General features: G+C 43.2%; 1 protein-coding gene across 8 annotated transcripts in view; it reads left to right on the top strand.

Moving 5' to 3' along the window:
- ENTPD6 (ectonucleoside triphosphate diphosphohydrolase 6) overlaps nt 1–14,766 on the top strand; it is a 43,435-nt gene that overhangs the window by 15,589 nt on the left and 13,080 nt on the right. For 5 of the 8 annotated variants that reach the window (XM_059406405.1, XM_059406403.1, XM_059406406.1 and 2 more), the window contains exons 4-9: nt 1,456–1,599; nt 3,444–3,519; nt 4,395–4,430; nt 5,302–5,390; nt 6,100–6,179; nt 6,804–6,868. In XM_059406405.1, coding sequence (XP_059262388.1) covers nt 1,456–1,599; nt 3,444–3,519; nt 4,395–4,430; nt 5,302–5,390; nt 6,100–6,179; nt 6,804–6,868 — 490 coding nt within the window. The remainder of the gene's footprint in view (nt 1–1,455; nt 1,600–3,443; nt 3,520–4,394; nt 4,431–5,301; nt 5,391–6,099; nt 6,180–6,803; nt 6,869–14,766) is intronic. The other 3 variants (XM_059406407.1, XM_059406410.1, XM_059406409.1) reach the window with 1 other exon arrangement.

A 14,766-nucleotide genomic window follows, 5' to 3' on the forward strand; every position in this document is an offset into this window, starting at 1 on the left:
TGTCTCTTTTTCAAATAAATAAATAAAATCTTAAAAAATAAATAAATAAAGTAATACATATTTTTGTGCACAGGTCCATCTAGATATCAGATAGTAAATTCATAGGACTGCTTTCCTGTGGCTTGGTTAAAAAACAAGTTGAAAACAAAAAATGAGTGATGTTAGAGTAACTATAATATTACACATGAGTAAATTAGGTAGCTTTAGAATAAACTCTTAAGATTTTTTAAACCTTAGTTGTTTTAGGCAATGCATATTCAAGTTGGACATATTTCACAGCTTCACAGGGCAGGTGGTGAGAGTGTTCCTCCTGCTCCATTCTTCCCTAGGAGGGCTGGTGATCCTGGTTTCTTTTCTTTCTTTTTTTTTCTTTTTTTTTAAGATTTTATTTATTTATTTGACAGAGAGATCACAAGTAGGCAGAGAGGCAGGCAGAGAGAGAGCGGGGAAAGCTCCCTGCTGAGCAGAGAGCCCGATGCGGGATTCGATCCGAGGACCCTGAGATCACAACCCGAGCTAAAGACAGAGGCTTAACCCACTGAGCCACCCAGGTGCCCCCTGGTTTCTTATGTCTTTCAAGGACTTGTTGACATACCTATGAACAAATTCATCTGTATTCTTCCCTTTCCCCTGTTTATTTCACATAAACAATAGAATGGCATTCATGTTGTCATGTACTTACTTGTGTCCCTCATCAATATAACAGAGAGAGTATTTACTATTAGAATGAGAAGGGCTTCCTTTATTTTTCTGGCAATGATATTGCAGTGTGTATGGGTACATTGAATTTATGGGAACCAGACCTCCCCTGAAGGACATTCAGGTAATGTCTGAGAAAGGCTACAGTTTGTCACCTTATTGAACTTCATTACTCACATATTTAAGGGCATCCATCTCAGATGAATTCATAGAATGAGATTTCTGAGTAAGAGGAATGTACGTTATCTCCTTGGGCAGGCCTTGCCAAATTGTTCCCTCAACTTTGTAGCTGTTGGTAATATCCAGAAGTACTTTACCAAAGTTGTTTTCCCACCTTTGCACTGACACAGGGCCTTAGCCAATTTTGGATTTCAAGCATTCTGGCAGGTATAGATGATTCCTTTGGGGTTTTAAGCACCATGAGAAACCCCAGGATTCATTCATGATGTCCAGAGGAGTCACAGCTCATCTGAGATCGTCTGATGAGGGTTGGTGATGGGGCTAGGCCAGAGTTTAGAATAGCAGAACCCTCTTATGTGCCTTCACCCCACCATGCACCACTGCCAGGAGTGTTGCTCTGTACTCGCCTGGTCCCTATACCCCTCACACTCACAAGCACCACTTAGGTCGTTTTCTGCCAATTTGGAAAGTTAGAAGAGGATGTGTTTGTAAGTTAATAAAGCCAAAAGGGTTGGGGGAGCATCTGTGACCCTGTATGCTGAGCTTTGACAGACCCTACTTTTACCACATTCACAGAGCACTTCAGGAATTCAGGAATTACTGGATGTAGCTAAACAGGATGTTCCTTTTGACTTTTGGAAGGCCACCCCCTTGGTCCTCAAGGCCACAGCTGGTTTACGTCTGTTACCAGGAGAAAAGGCTCAAAAGTTACTGCAAAAGGTGATTTTACCCATTTCCCCCAGTGGGGTTGGGGGGGCGGTAGGGGCTGGTGGATAGCTTAGGATAACTGAAAACAGATACTCAGCCAGTGTCTGAGCAGTCAAATGGGCTATGTAGAAGCTTCCTGAAGAGGAAAACACATCAAAATGTTAACAGCATCACCTTTAGCTGTTCCTGTTTTCTATAATGAACCTTGTTATGTAATAACAGTAATTTTAAGTATGTGTTGAGGCCTTTTGAAGGGCTTCCCCCCATGCAGAGACTAGATCCTTGTAGAGGGTTATAGAAGCCTGAGTTCCTGACGCTTCATTTCCAGGCTGCATGTTCTCATGGTAACTGCCAATTCTTCTCTTGGTCTGATCCACAGATGTAACTGCTGAGGAGGCCTTTACCCTTCCCCTGCCAGGATCTGACTCTCACATGGCCCAGATTGCCGCCAAGCCTAGCAGCAGCCCTGCAAAAAAACTATGAACCCTGTTTCTTATAAGTGCCTGGACAGTTCTTGTTGTCAGGCCCATTAGGAAAACTGCTTTTCATCCTTAGTACTGTTTCTAAACTATGCAGCTGCTAAATGATGAAATGTTGTACATCGGTCAAGGTCCATTGTAAAAGTTACCTTTACATGCTCAAGTCTGATTGTAGGTCACAGGTGTAGTTGGGATGTGCAGATGTACTGAAGTTTCTGTATGTTAGTACTTGCTAAAAAATTGGGAAGGAAGTGCACCCAAATGCTGCTGCTCACTGCCTTTACCTCCTGGCTACAGGGCCACCTCCTGGGTCCCAGGCTGAGCTCTGCTTTGAGGAGCTTCTGGAGCCTCATCTCCAGTCTAAAGCAGGGCAGAGTTTGGGGGCCTACCAGGCTCAAGGTGCCCTTGAGCTCTTCTAGCCCAGAGTGGCTTTAAAACAGGGTTCTTCAAACACACATTGGAGAGGATGTGGAGAAAGGGGAACCCCTTACACTGTTGGTGGGAATGAAAGTTGGTGCAGCCACTTTGGAAAACTGTGGAGATTCCTCAAAATATTAAAAATAGAGTTAACCTATGACCTGGCACTTGCACTACTGGGTATTTACCCCAAAAATACAGATGTAGTGAAAAGAAGGGCCATACGCACCCCGATGTTCATAGCGACCATGTCCACAATAGCCAAACTGTGGAAAGAACCGAGATGCCCTTCAACAGACGATGGATAAAGAAGCTTTGGTCCGTATATACAATGGAATATTACTCAGCCATCAGAAAGGGTGAATACCTAACTTTTGTATCAACATGGACGGAACTGGGGGAGATTATGCTGAGTGAAATAAGTCAAGCAGAGAGAGTCAGTTATCATATGGTTTCACTTACTTGTAGAGCATAAGGAATAACATGGAAGACATTAGGAGAAGGAGAGGAAAAGTGAAGGGGGAAAATCAGAGGGGGAGATGAACCACAAGAGACTGTGGACTCTGAGAAACAGTTTTAGAGGGAAGAGGGGTGGGGGGATGGGTGAGCCTGATGGTGGGTATTTTGGAGGGCACATATTGCATGGAGCACTGGGTGTGGTGTATAATCAATGAATCTTGAAACACTGTTAATGATGTATGGTGACTAACATAACACAATAAAAAATTTTAAAAAGAAGGTTTTCTTCAGGGTAGCATCTGCCTCCACCAGTCCAGGCAGTAGATAAGGATATCACTTGCAGAGGATTCGAAAAATTTAAAATAAGACATGAATTTTATTACTTCACAGCACCAGCTGACACCCTCTGCTGTTTTGTCATGACCTGCTGAAAGCACGGTGTAATTGGAAACTTTGAATTTTGACTGTAAAGGATAATGGTGTGTCTCCCTTTACATTTAGGTGAAAGAAGTGTTTAAGGCATCGCCCTTCCTTGTAGGAGATGACTGTGTTTCCATCATGAACGGAACGGATGAAGGTAGGGTCTCCAGGAGCTCTCTGTGCAACGAGGCTGTCCTGCGAGACAGGCCGTGTGCAGGGTTGCTATGGGAGCTTTCTCCTCAGTCAGATATGGGCAAGCAAGAACCAAAGTGACAGTCTGATTGTATTCGGTGTCACTGTCTTCAGAGGATCTCTGGGGGGCCAGTACTAGAGACAGATTCTCATCTCAACGAGCTCCAAACCTGGCACAAATGAGGTTTCTTTTTTTTTTTTTTTTTTTTTTTTAAAAAGATTTTATTTATTTATTTGACAGAGAGAGATCACAAGTCGGCGGAGAGTCAGGCAGAGAGAGAAAGAGAGAAGCAGGCTCCCGCTGAGCAAAGAGCCCGATGCGGGGCTCGATCCCAGGACACTGAGATCATGACCTGAGCCGAAGGCAGCGGCTCAATCCACTGAGCCACCCAGGCGCCCCACAAATGAGGTTTCTGAAAACAAATCATCTTTTCAGCTTTAAGAACATTTAGAGAGAATCCCCAGATTTTAGAAGTTTGTTAATGCTGAGATAGAGACTGTCAGGTTCTTCACCAGCTCCTGATTTTAAAATATGACCAGGGGAGAGGGAGAGCAAAATTCTCTTTCCAAAAAGAGGAAGTTCATGATAAAGAATAGGAGGGAGAGATGTGACATTTGGCCGAGTATTGTGGTGTTGTAGTATGGCATCTTCTGGAATAGTCTGCCAGAAGCTGCTGGGTGGCTTGATGACCACTGCCTCTTCCTGTAGCTGATCTGGAGGCTGAGGAGTGAGGGGCACTCACTTTGAGCTCCTGGAATCTCAAAGTGGTTATTTGAGTGCATGTGTTGTTTACAGCCATCTCAGGTGATTCACATGGTGTCTCTGACCCTCTCTTGTAGGCGTTTCAGCGTGGATCACTGTCAACTTCCTAACAGGTACATTCTTCCTCCCTCTCCCTGAAGCAGACAGTCCACAGATGCCATTCTTGATGGTCTCATTACTGGCTCAAAGTAGAGCATTAGGTTGAGTGAGGGCTCATCGGGCGAATATCAAGCTTCCAGATAAAATTGCTGGGGAAAGGAGCTTCTTTGTAGGCCTGGATTTCTACAGCATAGTTCCTGCTTGCTGTATCCACTTCAGCCAGGGGCCGTGTCCTTTCATTTCTAAGAGAAATTATGAAGAAAACCTGTCATACTTTCAGTTATTCAATGTGGTGGGAATGCTTTTCACCTTAAAAATGAATTCCTCTTCTGTAGGTAGAAGAGGGAACAGAAACATCTGTTCTTGGAACAAGATGACAAGGAATCATTTTTCTTAGATTATTCTCAGTATAGGTTGCTTTTGTACCTTATATTATAATTATGGCAAAGACCAGTGTGTGTGAGATGCATGTATGGAAAAAGAAAGAAGCTTTGTAACAGAATTTGCCCCTTGGGGATGGAAAGCCATGTTAAGGGACACATTAGGAGCACAGTGCTGGGGGATGCATGCCTCTGGGCATGAAGGGACGTGATGGAAGTCAGTGTCCCTGGGGATGAGCAGTAGATAAGGCAGGCCCCAATTGATTCTCTGCTGAAGGTCAGTATTGTTTTACATTGTTCAAATTAAAGCCACAGCTGGCAGAGCCACATTCATGTCCCTTCAACATGTGCATCCTTCCATGGAGATTGTTAAATACCCACAGTTGCTTGTCTGTTTTTCTTTCCACTGTGGGGCTTGGCTCTCAAACTAGCTGTACTTTTTCACCTGTTCTCATCTATTTACTATGTGACAGTGCTGTGTTGGTTTCTACTCACTCTGCTCCAGGCAGTTTGAAAACCCCAGGAAGGAGCAGTGTGGGCATGCTGGATTTAGGCGGAGGATCCACTCAGATCACCTTCCTTCCGAGAGTTGAGGTAACCAGCCCTTGCTGCTCCACTGTGGCCCCCACCCTCCAAAAGCCACCTGCCACCAGGAGTTGCAGTCCCTCAGGAAAGGCCCGTTAACCTGGTGCCTCTCCGCCTGTGCATTCAATTTCTGTCCTGAAGGCCAGATTCATTCACAATTAAAGCTCCTTCACTTGATTTTAATTTTGCCTGGGGGTAAGAAATGGAAGGTTGATCTTCAGTGTGATGATAAATTAGGTACTACCTAGAACCCTCAGGGCCAACCACAGGATGTGCGATGTCCCCTTTTCCCCCAGGACAAGCCAGAAAGGGGGCCGTTACTTAGTCTACTCCTAGAAGGGGAGAGAGCCTCAAGCCCTGTGGGATGAGACATTGTAAAGGAGATGAAAATGCTTCTAGTCTGGACCATCTGCTGCTCTAACCACAGTGCATCCCTCACCCACCACTTTCTTCTTATTTTTAGTTTACAGTGGAAGCGTACTTAAATTTATTCACAGTTGTCTTGGTTGGGCCATATTTGTCAGAATGGTAAATGTTAATTAGGAGGAGGAAAAACATTTTTTCATTTTGGTCATTTTATTTTTCATTGCTTATTCAAACTCTTTCACAACATGTGACTTAATGAAAAACTAATTTAATTGAATACCTCTATGAATACCCTGGTATTTTCAAAAGAAAGACCGGCAGAAAGGATAATAACTTTCATGTTCTTCTTCAGGACACCCTCCAGACCTCCCCGCCTGGCTACCTGACGTCACTCCAGATGTTTAATCGGACCTACAAGCTCTATTCTTACAGGTTTGTTTGGGAGTTGGGGAAAGAGGGAGAGGCTGCGCATCCAGGATTGTTGCTCAGCCAGCCCTGTGCCATGACCCAGAGCACCTGGAAACCCCACTGCTGGAAGCTCTCCCTCTAGCACTTCCTCCTCCCTTGCTGTTCCTTTCTCCTCCTGCCTTCTCCCCACTTCATTTTTTAGTTCACCTACAGTAAAATCTCATTTCTTTTTTTTGTGTGTTTATTTTGTTCTGCTTTGGAGGAGGTTTCTAAAAGGTGGGGAAGAGCCCATGGATTGTTCAGGAATTTTCTTGGGCATTTGTTGCTGGCCAACATGGCGCCTTCAGTCGATTCTTGGTGTAAAGCATATGCACTCATAAAGATCAGGGCACATCTGTGTCATTGACTGGCATCTGAGGCTCCTAGGCAAGCTCCTGTTAAGTAACAGGCTTTCACTTGTTGAGCTGAATGCCCTAACCTCCATAAAGAAAGGCTTCTAGAAGCAGAAAGTCTGCTGCCTCGCCACAGGTTTCCTCCCTTTCCCACTTGTTTTGGATTTAGGCCAGGTGAACTGGAAGCAGGAATGAAGGTGTTACCCAGCGGTTGCTGTGGCAGGCCAGCCCCTCACACAGACTTTTCTTTCCACAGCTACCTGGGGCTCGGTTTGATGTCGGCGCGGCTGGCGATTCTGGGTGGCATAGAGGGGAAACCTGGTGAGTGGAATGAGAATTGAGAGTCCTTCTTGCTCAGCAGGCTTGAGGAACCCTTCAGGAAATGTGACCCTGCCCTCCATCATCACAGCAGCCTACTGGACCCTGCTCCGCAGGACTAGGGGAGCCCAGGAGGGATGTGTGAGGAAGAATGCACCCCACATCATGTCAGTGGGCACTATGAGAGTGACAAATGGTCATGTGTTTTACTTGTGTATGTATGCTGTTATGTTTTAAAAGGAAGAGATGCTGGAGAATTCATTTCTCAAACTGTGGGCTGTGGGCATTTAGCCACCAAGTAACTGTTTAGTCATCCCATGTGTTTGGAGTGGACTGGTTTTTAAGCATCTGAAGGGAATTTATTCTTTATGACAGTACAGCAGGGACCATCAGCAGGTCATTCTGGGGCTGCTGCTGTGGAGCTGGGGAGACTTTTCCCCTCATTCACAGAGATTCCAGTGTTATGAGGATGTATGCTCCATCTTCTCTTGCTCTGTGAAGGATCATTAAACATGAACTTGGCCCTTCCTGCAGACATGGCATTGAACTGGAGATGGAGTCTATGTCAGGTCAGGAAGTTTCCTCCCAGGCCTTCTGTGATCATTCCTGACTGGCCTGGGTGAGGAGAAGCCTGGTGCTGGCCAACAGGTACATGAACTCTAAGGAGGTCTTAGGGGATCACTGTGTCCCAGTTTGGGAATAGGGGAACGTTGCTTCAAGGGTGGTATGGCCTGTCTTTCCTGACGACATCGATCAGGGCCTGAAGGCCTTGACACATGCCTCTGGTCCAGATGTGTGCCTGTGGGCCTATACATATGCTCCAGCCACATGCCTCTCCTTGCCCCACACCTGCTCACCTCCACAGGCCTACCGCTTCTCTGCACTTCTTCCAAGGGCCTGGTTGTTCTGACTGGAATTTTTGTTTTTCACATACATCTTATTTCAAATCTTGGTGTTTAACCTCATTATGGTATTCCTCTATTGCAAACCAAAAACATTTCCATGTCTCAGAAACACTTGTAACTTTCATTTTGTGGCCAGATAACACCTATTTAGCCAGCAGGAAGAAGGCAGTTACCCATTTGCTTGTTGAGGGCCAGCCTTAAACCCGTTAACTACATGAAGTGCCTACCTGGGACACATAGGGCTGTGACACCTGCCAAGAAGGGTGTGGACAGCTCCTTGCCCTAGAGGAAGCATCTCCCTATTGTATTATCTGTTGTTGCACAACAAGTACACACTAAACTGAGTGGTCAAAACTAGCAAATAGCATTCATTTTATTACAGTATCTTGTGATTGCACAGGCTTGAGCTGGGAAGTGCCTCTACTGGGATCCCTAGAGTCTTGTATGGTGACAGCTGGGGTGGATGCATGAATGTCTTACACCTCAGTGTTCCCCCACATGGTGTCCCCCAGCAGAATAGCCTGCACTTCTCTGGCAGCTCAGGAAGGAAGACTGGCCTGAAATCATATGCCATCATATCTTACACATTCTGCTAGTGAAAGCAGGCCCCAGCCAGAATCAAGGGCAGGCATAGGAACTCACTTAGCATGCATATCCTTGAGGGGTGGCATCATGAGGCCAACCTTAGAGGCCAACCACCATACACCCTTTGTTATTTGTGGGGCCCCAGTTGTTGTGTTGTGGGGCAGCACAGATACATGGCATGGTGGCATTGTCCTGGCCCTGCCAGGTTTCTAACAGCCTCGTTTATCTATAAAATCAGGTAGTGTTTGTTTCCCTTCTATTAGGGTGGTTTTGACAGTTGACTGAAAGGCACTTGGCCCAGTGCCTGGAACCCTGAAGCGCCTCAGAACATGTAAGCTAGGAGAGGCTATGTCTAGAACTGATGAGGCTTTGCAGCAGCTTTTGTGATAGAGAAAGGCTTGCATCCCCTAGTTGACCTGGAAAGCTTACACAGGTCAGGTCTCATCTGGCAAAAAGGAAGAATGTTCCTTGGCCCTCCAGTGCCTTCATTACTAGTATTGGGGAGGAAGAATTTTTCTTCTGCTTTTTAAGATTCTTTTGGCCTGTCTACCAATTAAATTCACATGAGATGGATTAATGGGAGAAAATTTTAATTATGTATATACAAGAGCCCTATAAGAATATGACATTCAAGGATAGGTCAGACAATTGAGGCTTATGTGCCATCCTGAACTAGGGAATAGGATAGGGGTCTGAAGCTTTAAAGGGGAGGAGGATAATTCACAGAACAATAAGAAGAGTGGCCGTTTGGTCATTATATGTTTACCCTTGCATACAGAAGTCATTCTTAAAAGCTTATGTCTGTTAACAGCTCTCTTTCTGGGCCAGACCCCCCTATCTAAATTCTTTTAGATAGTTAAGAGAAGGGTAAAAGTTATTCTTGAATCTGCTGGGTCTAGATTGTCTTTAGCTCAGAATAGTCCACATGCCAAAGTGGCACAGTTTGGGGTAATATATTTTATTTCCTCTCGGTCCTGTCTTTGAAATTTCCCTAGGAAGTGTCACAGTGCAGAAGTCAAGCTGCTAGATTGCTCCATCTCACTGAACCAGGCTCTTAGTCCCAATAATAAACGGGTTCAGTTAGACAGTTGTTTCTCTTTTCAGGAGGCAGTGATGCAGGTGGGCTCCCAAGTTAGGCCTGTGGTACAAGAACTCAGGTATTTAATAAAAGGCATTTCTATGGAAATAAATCATGGTTAATGATTAGAACAGATTATAATCCCAGTTTTTACATTCTGAAGGCATCCAGTTGACAAAGATTTCTAGATCTCCGGCTTGAAGCACCTTCAGACAGAGTGAGGGCAGGCAGCAACAAACTGATAGGTTTTCCTGTTGCAGTTTCAGTGTCTTTGGTAATCTTTCGTAATGGTCTACATAGCAGGAGGCATGAAGATTATCTCTACTTGATCTGTTATGGTGATTTCTCTGAAGTTGTTATCAGAGCATCTAGCCTAGGTTGCGTGACTTTGAAAAAAGGGCAGTTTTAGTTCTCAGTGATTCCAAGTCAGAGGGGTGAGAGAAAATCTGGAAATATTATTTTGGAGAGTTATAGCCAAATATTGGAAGAAGGTAGAATAAGGAGGATCCAGTCCAACTTATAGGCAGAAAAGGAAACCTCAAAGACAGCAGGAGTAGAATCTAATATCCACAAGTGTATACTGTGGTTTCTACTGAAACATAATTTTTCTTTCTATAGTCTACTGAAGTTAACAACAGTAAGACTAATTTGTTTGCAGATTAAGTCTAGTGTCAATAAATTTGGTTTGATTACTTGTATAAGTACAGTAAGAATAGGGACTGGCTATTTAGGATTTTTTTTTTTTAATCCTCTTTGCTGGAATTTTTCATAAGGAATCTCAGATTGAAGTTCTTAAAAACTTCTTAAAGCCAGAAAGGCAATCCTTGGCCATCAGACTTAACCTGCCATACCTTTAGATTTGGGTGAATTCCTTTCTTCTGGAGATCCTGAAAATATTATGGGCTTCTGTGCCTGCCAGTAAAGGACCTTGTTTACTCACCTGGTAAAAATGCGGTAAATCCTGTGAGCAAGGTACCAGGCTAATTTTTCCAGGGGCTTCTTTGGTTTCATAAAGTCACCCTTAGTTCCTTAAAGCTGTCTGGTCATATCTGAATTTCACACATCCTTCTCAAATATGACATTCTGGTCAAAGCCTTGGTAATATAACTGGCATTTGCAGTTGTGTCTTGGAGACACAAGGAGAATAGATTCCTCCTGAAGTTATGTATATAACTATATTGCCATGAAAATAAGAATATTGACTGTTTCCAAATTGTGGAAGGATCAGGTAGAGAGAAAAAGCAATTGTTTCATCTTTGTTCACAAAGGTATATCTTACCAAATTGTTGATAGCTTAGGAGAAGAGTAAAAGGTTTCCTTCAATCTGGAAAAATGAAACAGAACAGGCAGTGTTTCAAACAAAAACTCATAAACATTATAATCCTCCTCCTCCATTTATTCAGTTCCATATGAGTAGTGGTTGTTCTCCTTAAATCCAGTTTTCCCTTTAGTTCTGGAAATTCTTACCCAGCCCAGTTTTATGGCCTTTAAGGTTATAAGAAACCTGGAGGTTTCTGACAAGTTTTTGACAAGTTCACTTGTCAAAAGTCCTTTTCTTAAATCTCCTTGAAGGGAAGTGCTTTTTCAGGAACACGTTTACCCAGAATCATAGTGATACAGTAACTGTAATTGACAAAAGACTTAAGATGCCCATTATTAAAGATATAATGAGAGTTCATTGTAGCAGAATTGACAAGTCTGGTTATTTCTGTGGTGTGCAGTATTTTAAGGTAATAGCTAGAATTATGACTGATAACATTATACCAGGGCATATCAGAATTTTAGGAATTTCATAAAATTTCTATAATTCTTTTTTTTTTTTTAAAGATTTTATTTATTTATTTGACAGACAGAGATCACAAGTAGGCAGAGAGGCAGGCAGAGAGAGAGGAAGGGAAGCAGGCTCCCTGCTGAGCAGAGAGCCCGATGCGGGGCTCGATCTCAGGACCCTGAGATCATGACCTGAGCCGAAGGCAGAGGCCTTAACCCTCTGAGCCACCCAGGCGCCCCATAAAATTTCTATAATTCTTATTTTAATAACATTTACCTGTACATTATTTTTTTTAAAAAGATTTTATTTATTTATTTGACAGAGAGAGATTACATGTAGGCAGAGCAGCTGTCAGAGAGGGGGGGGAAGCAGGCTCCCTGCTGAGCAGCGAGCCCAATGTGGGGCTTGATCCCAGGACCCTGAGATCATGACCTGGGCTGAAGGCAGAGGCTTAACCCACTGAGCCACCCAGGCGCCCCTTATCTGTATATTATGACCTAAGAAGGCTTACCATCACTTATTTGACATGCCTACCAGGTATTTCAACATACCAGATAAACTCAGTGTAACATCTCTTTTTGTAAACAGAGAGCACATATTTTTTTATTATGTTATGTTGGTCACTATACAGTACATCTTTAGTTTTGGATGTAGTGTTCCAAGACTCATTTTTTAGGTGTAACACCCAGTGCTCCACACAACACGGGCCCTCCTTAACACCCACCACCAGGCTCACCCAGCACCCCACCCCCTCCTTCCAAAACCCTCAGTTTGTTTCTCAGAGTCCACAGTCTCTCATGGTTCGTCTCCCTCCTCCAATTTCCCCCAATTTACTTTTCCTTTCCTTCTTCTAATGTCCTCCATTATATTCCTTATGCTCCACAGGTAAGTGAAATCATATGATAATTAACTTTCTCTGCTTGACTTACTTCACTCAGCATAATCTCCTCCAGTCCCACCCACGTTGATACAAAAGTTGGGTATTCATCCTTTCTGATGGAGGCATAATATTCCATTGTATATATGGACCATATCTTCTTTATCCATTTGTCTGTTGACGGGCATCTTGGCTCTCTCCATAGTTTGGTGTGATATCCAAGACCTATAAAGATCTCAAACTTAACACCCAAAAAACAGATAATCACATCAAAAAATGGGCAGAAGACATGAGCAGACACTTCTCCAAAGAAGACATACAAATGGCTAACAGACACATGAAAAAATGTTCATCATCATTAGCCATCAGGGAAATTCAAATCAAAACCACAATTTTTGGTATGTTCTAGAGGCCCTCTTGAAAATCTCAAACTGAGTTTAAGGCCATAAAAGACTTCATTTAGAATGATGTTGGAAATTTGTCAAAAATACCACATAAGATTTGGACACTTGACTAAATAGGTTAACAGATCATTATGAAGCATTACTTATCTGTTTAACCAAAGTGACAAAGGATTTTAAGGGCAAATACAGAACATTATGTAGTTGTGAGCAAAAGTGATCAAAGACTTGATAAAACATGGAAAATTATTTTGATAAAATATAATCTGCTTTTTGAAGACTGGGTACTTAGAAGGTGACAAAAAGCCTTTCACAGTCTTAGCAGGCCAGTAGTCCCAGAAAACTGTCCTTTCAGCAGGTGAAAGAACATTTAGTTTTGGTCTCGTATAAGTACACTACTGATTTTAAAGCTTCATTCTATAACCATTACAATAAATTCATTCAGTTTTAGCCACCTGAACCACACAAGGTAACATTTTCTCTCTCTTTCTAGCTATTTAATCTGTCTTTATTTTCCTGTTTCCCATCTGGAAATAACCAGTTTTACCTGGGACAAATTTACTTTCCCTTTTTTTTCCCTTAAAAAAAAAAATGCCTTTTTATACCTCATATCTCTTCTTACCAAAAACACATCTTACTTTCCTTGCATACAGAGTTCTTTCTCTTATATTATTTCTAGTAATTTTAGTTACATATATTAATTAGAATTAACTCTTAGAAACCTTGACTAAGAAGTAAACAGTTAGTGAACTGTCACACCAGCATTATTTACAATGGCAAACTGATGAATTCATTTAATAATTTCTAGAGATGTATGTTAACTCATGACCCAAATACCTTTTAGTTCTTCTCTAAAAGGAATACTGTATAAATCTTTGTTCAGCAGTTAAAAGTGTGTAAATCTGTTTGGTGCTTTATTTAGAAATGGTATGGACATTCAGTTAATTTAACTTAATTTATCATTTCACAAAAGTTTAAAGCTTTAGCTTACCTGAAAGATTTGGGGAAACTATTTTTAAGTACACATACCATAAAAGATAATCATTGCTAAAAAGTTCACCTAAAAACCTTTTATACTACTTATATATATTTACTTGTCCTTAACAACTGTTTAGACTACTTCATGAGACACAAAGTAAGCCATCAGCCCAAGCTATGTTTCTTGGTGACAAATTTTTTTTTTTAAGATTTTATTTATTTATTTGACAGAGATCACAAGTAAGCTGAGAGGCAGGCGGGGTTGGAGGGGAGAGCAGGCTCCCTGGCAAGCAGAGAGTCCAATGTGGGGCTTGATCCCAGAATCCTGGGATCATGACCTACGCCGAAGGCAGAGGCTTTAACTCACTGAGCCACCCAGGTGCCCCTTGCTGATAAATTTTTGTAAGAGATAGCATGAACTCATAACTACACCTTGTGTGCACATTGACCGACAACAACATTTGTCTATACTAGCCTGGTCAGAACTATGAACTTACCAGTTTGTGAGTCCAGCCTGTCCCGGCAAAGCGGTGGAGCAACGGAGCACAAAATCAGGACTTTTAAAAGTCTGTTCCGCTGAGGGACATCACTCCAGAAGCTAAACTGGGGCGAAGCCCACGTGGGGTCAGCGTGGCTCCAGGTCCTGCAGGGTCACAGAAGGATCGGGGGTGTCTGAGTGTCGCAGAGCTTGCGGGTATTGGAACGGGAAAGCTGTCTACAGAGACAGAGCCGACAGTAAGCTCACAGCGCGGTGTTACCTTGAACCAGTAGCAGGCTCGGTGAGCTCGGAGCGTGGCCGGAGGTCAGGCAGACGGGAGTAAATGGGCGCTGTTCTCTGAGGGCGCACTGAGGAGTGGGGCCCTGGGCTCTCAGCTCCTCCGGGCCAGAGACCAGGAGGCCGCCATTTGTATACCCGTCCTCCGGAACTCTACAGAAAGCGCTCAGGGAACAAAAGCTCCTGAAAGCAAACCTGAGCGGATTACTCAGCCCGGCCCCTGGTAAGGGCGGTTCAATTCCGCCTGGGGCAAAGACACTTGAGAATCAGTACACCAGGCCCCTCCCCCAGAAGATCAACAAGAAACCCAGCCAAGACCAAGTTCACCTAGCAAGGAGTGCGGTTTAATACCAAGGAGAGCAGCGGAATTCCAGAGGAGGAGAAAGCAAAGCACGGAACTCATGGCTTTTAACCTGTGATTTTTTTTAGTCTTGCAGGCAATTTAATGTTTTTCTTTTTCATTTTTTTTTCACTTCTCTGCTAAAATTTTTTTTAACTTTTACCCTTTTCGTTTTTAATGTTTTTTAACTA

This window comes from Mustela nigripes, chromosome 7 (genome assembly GCF_022355385.1).
Source record: "Mustela nigripes isolate SB6536 chromosome 7, MUSNIG.SB6536, whole genome shotgun sequence".
NCBI lineage: Eukaryota > Metazoa > Chordata > Mammalia > Carnivora > Mustelidae > Mustela > Mustela nigripes.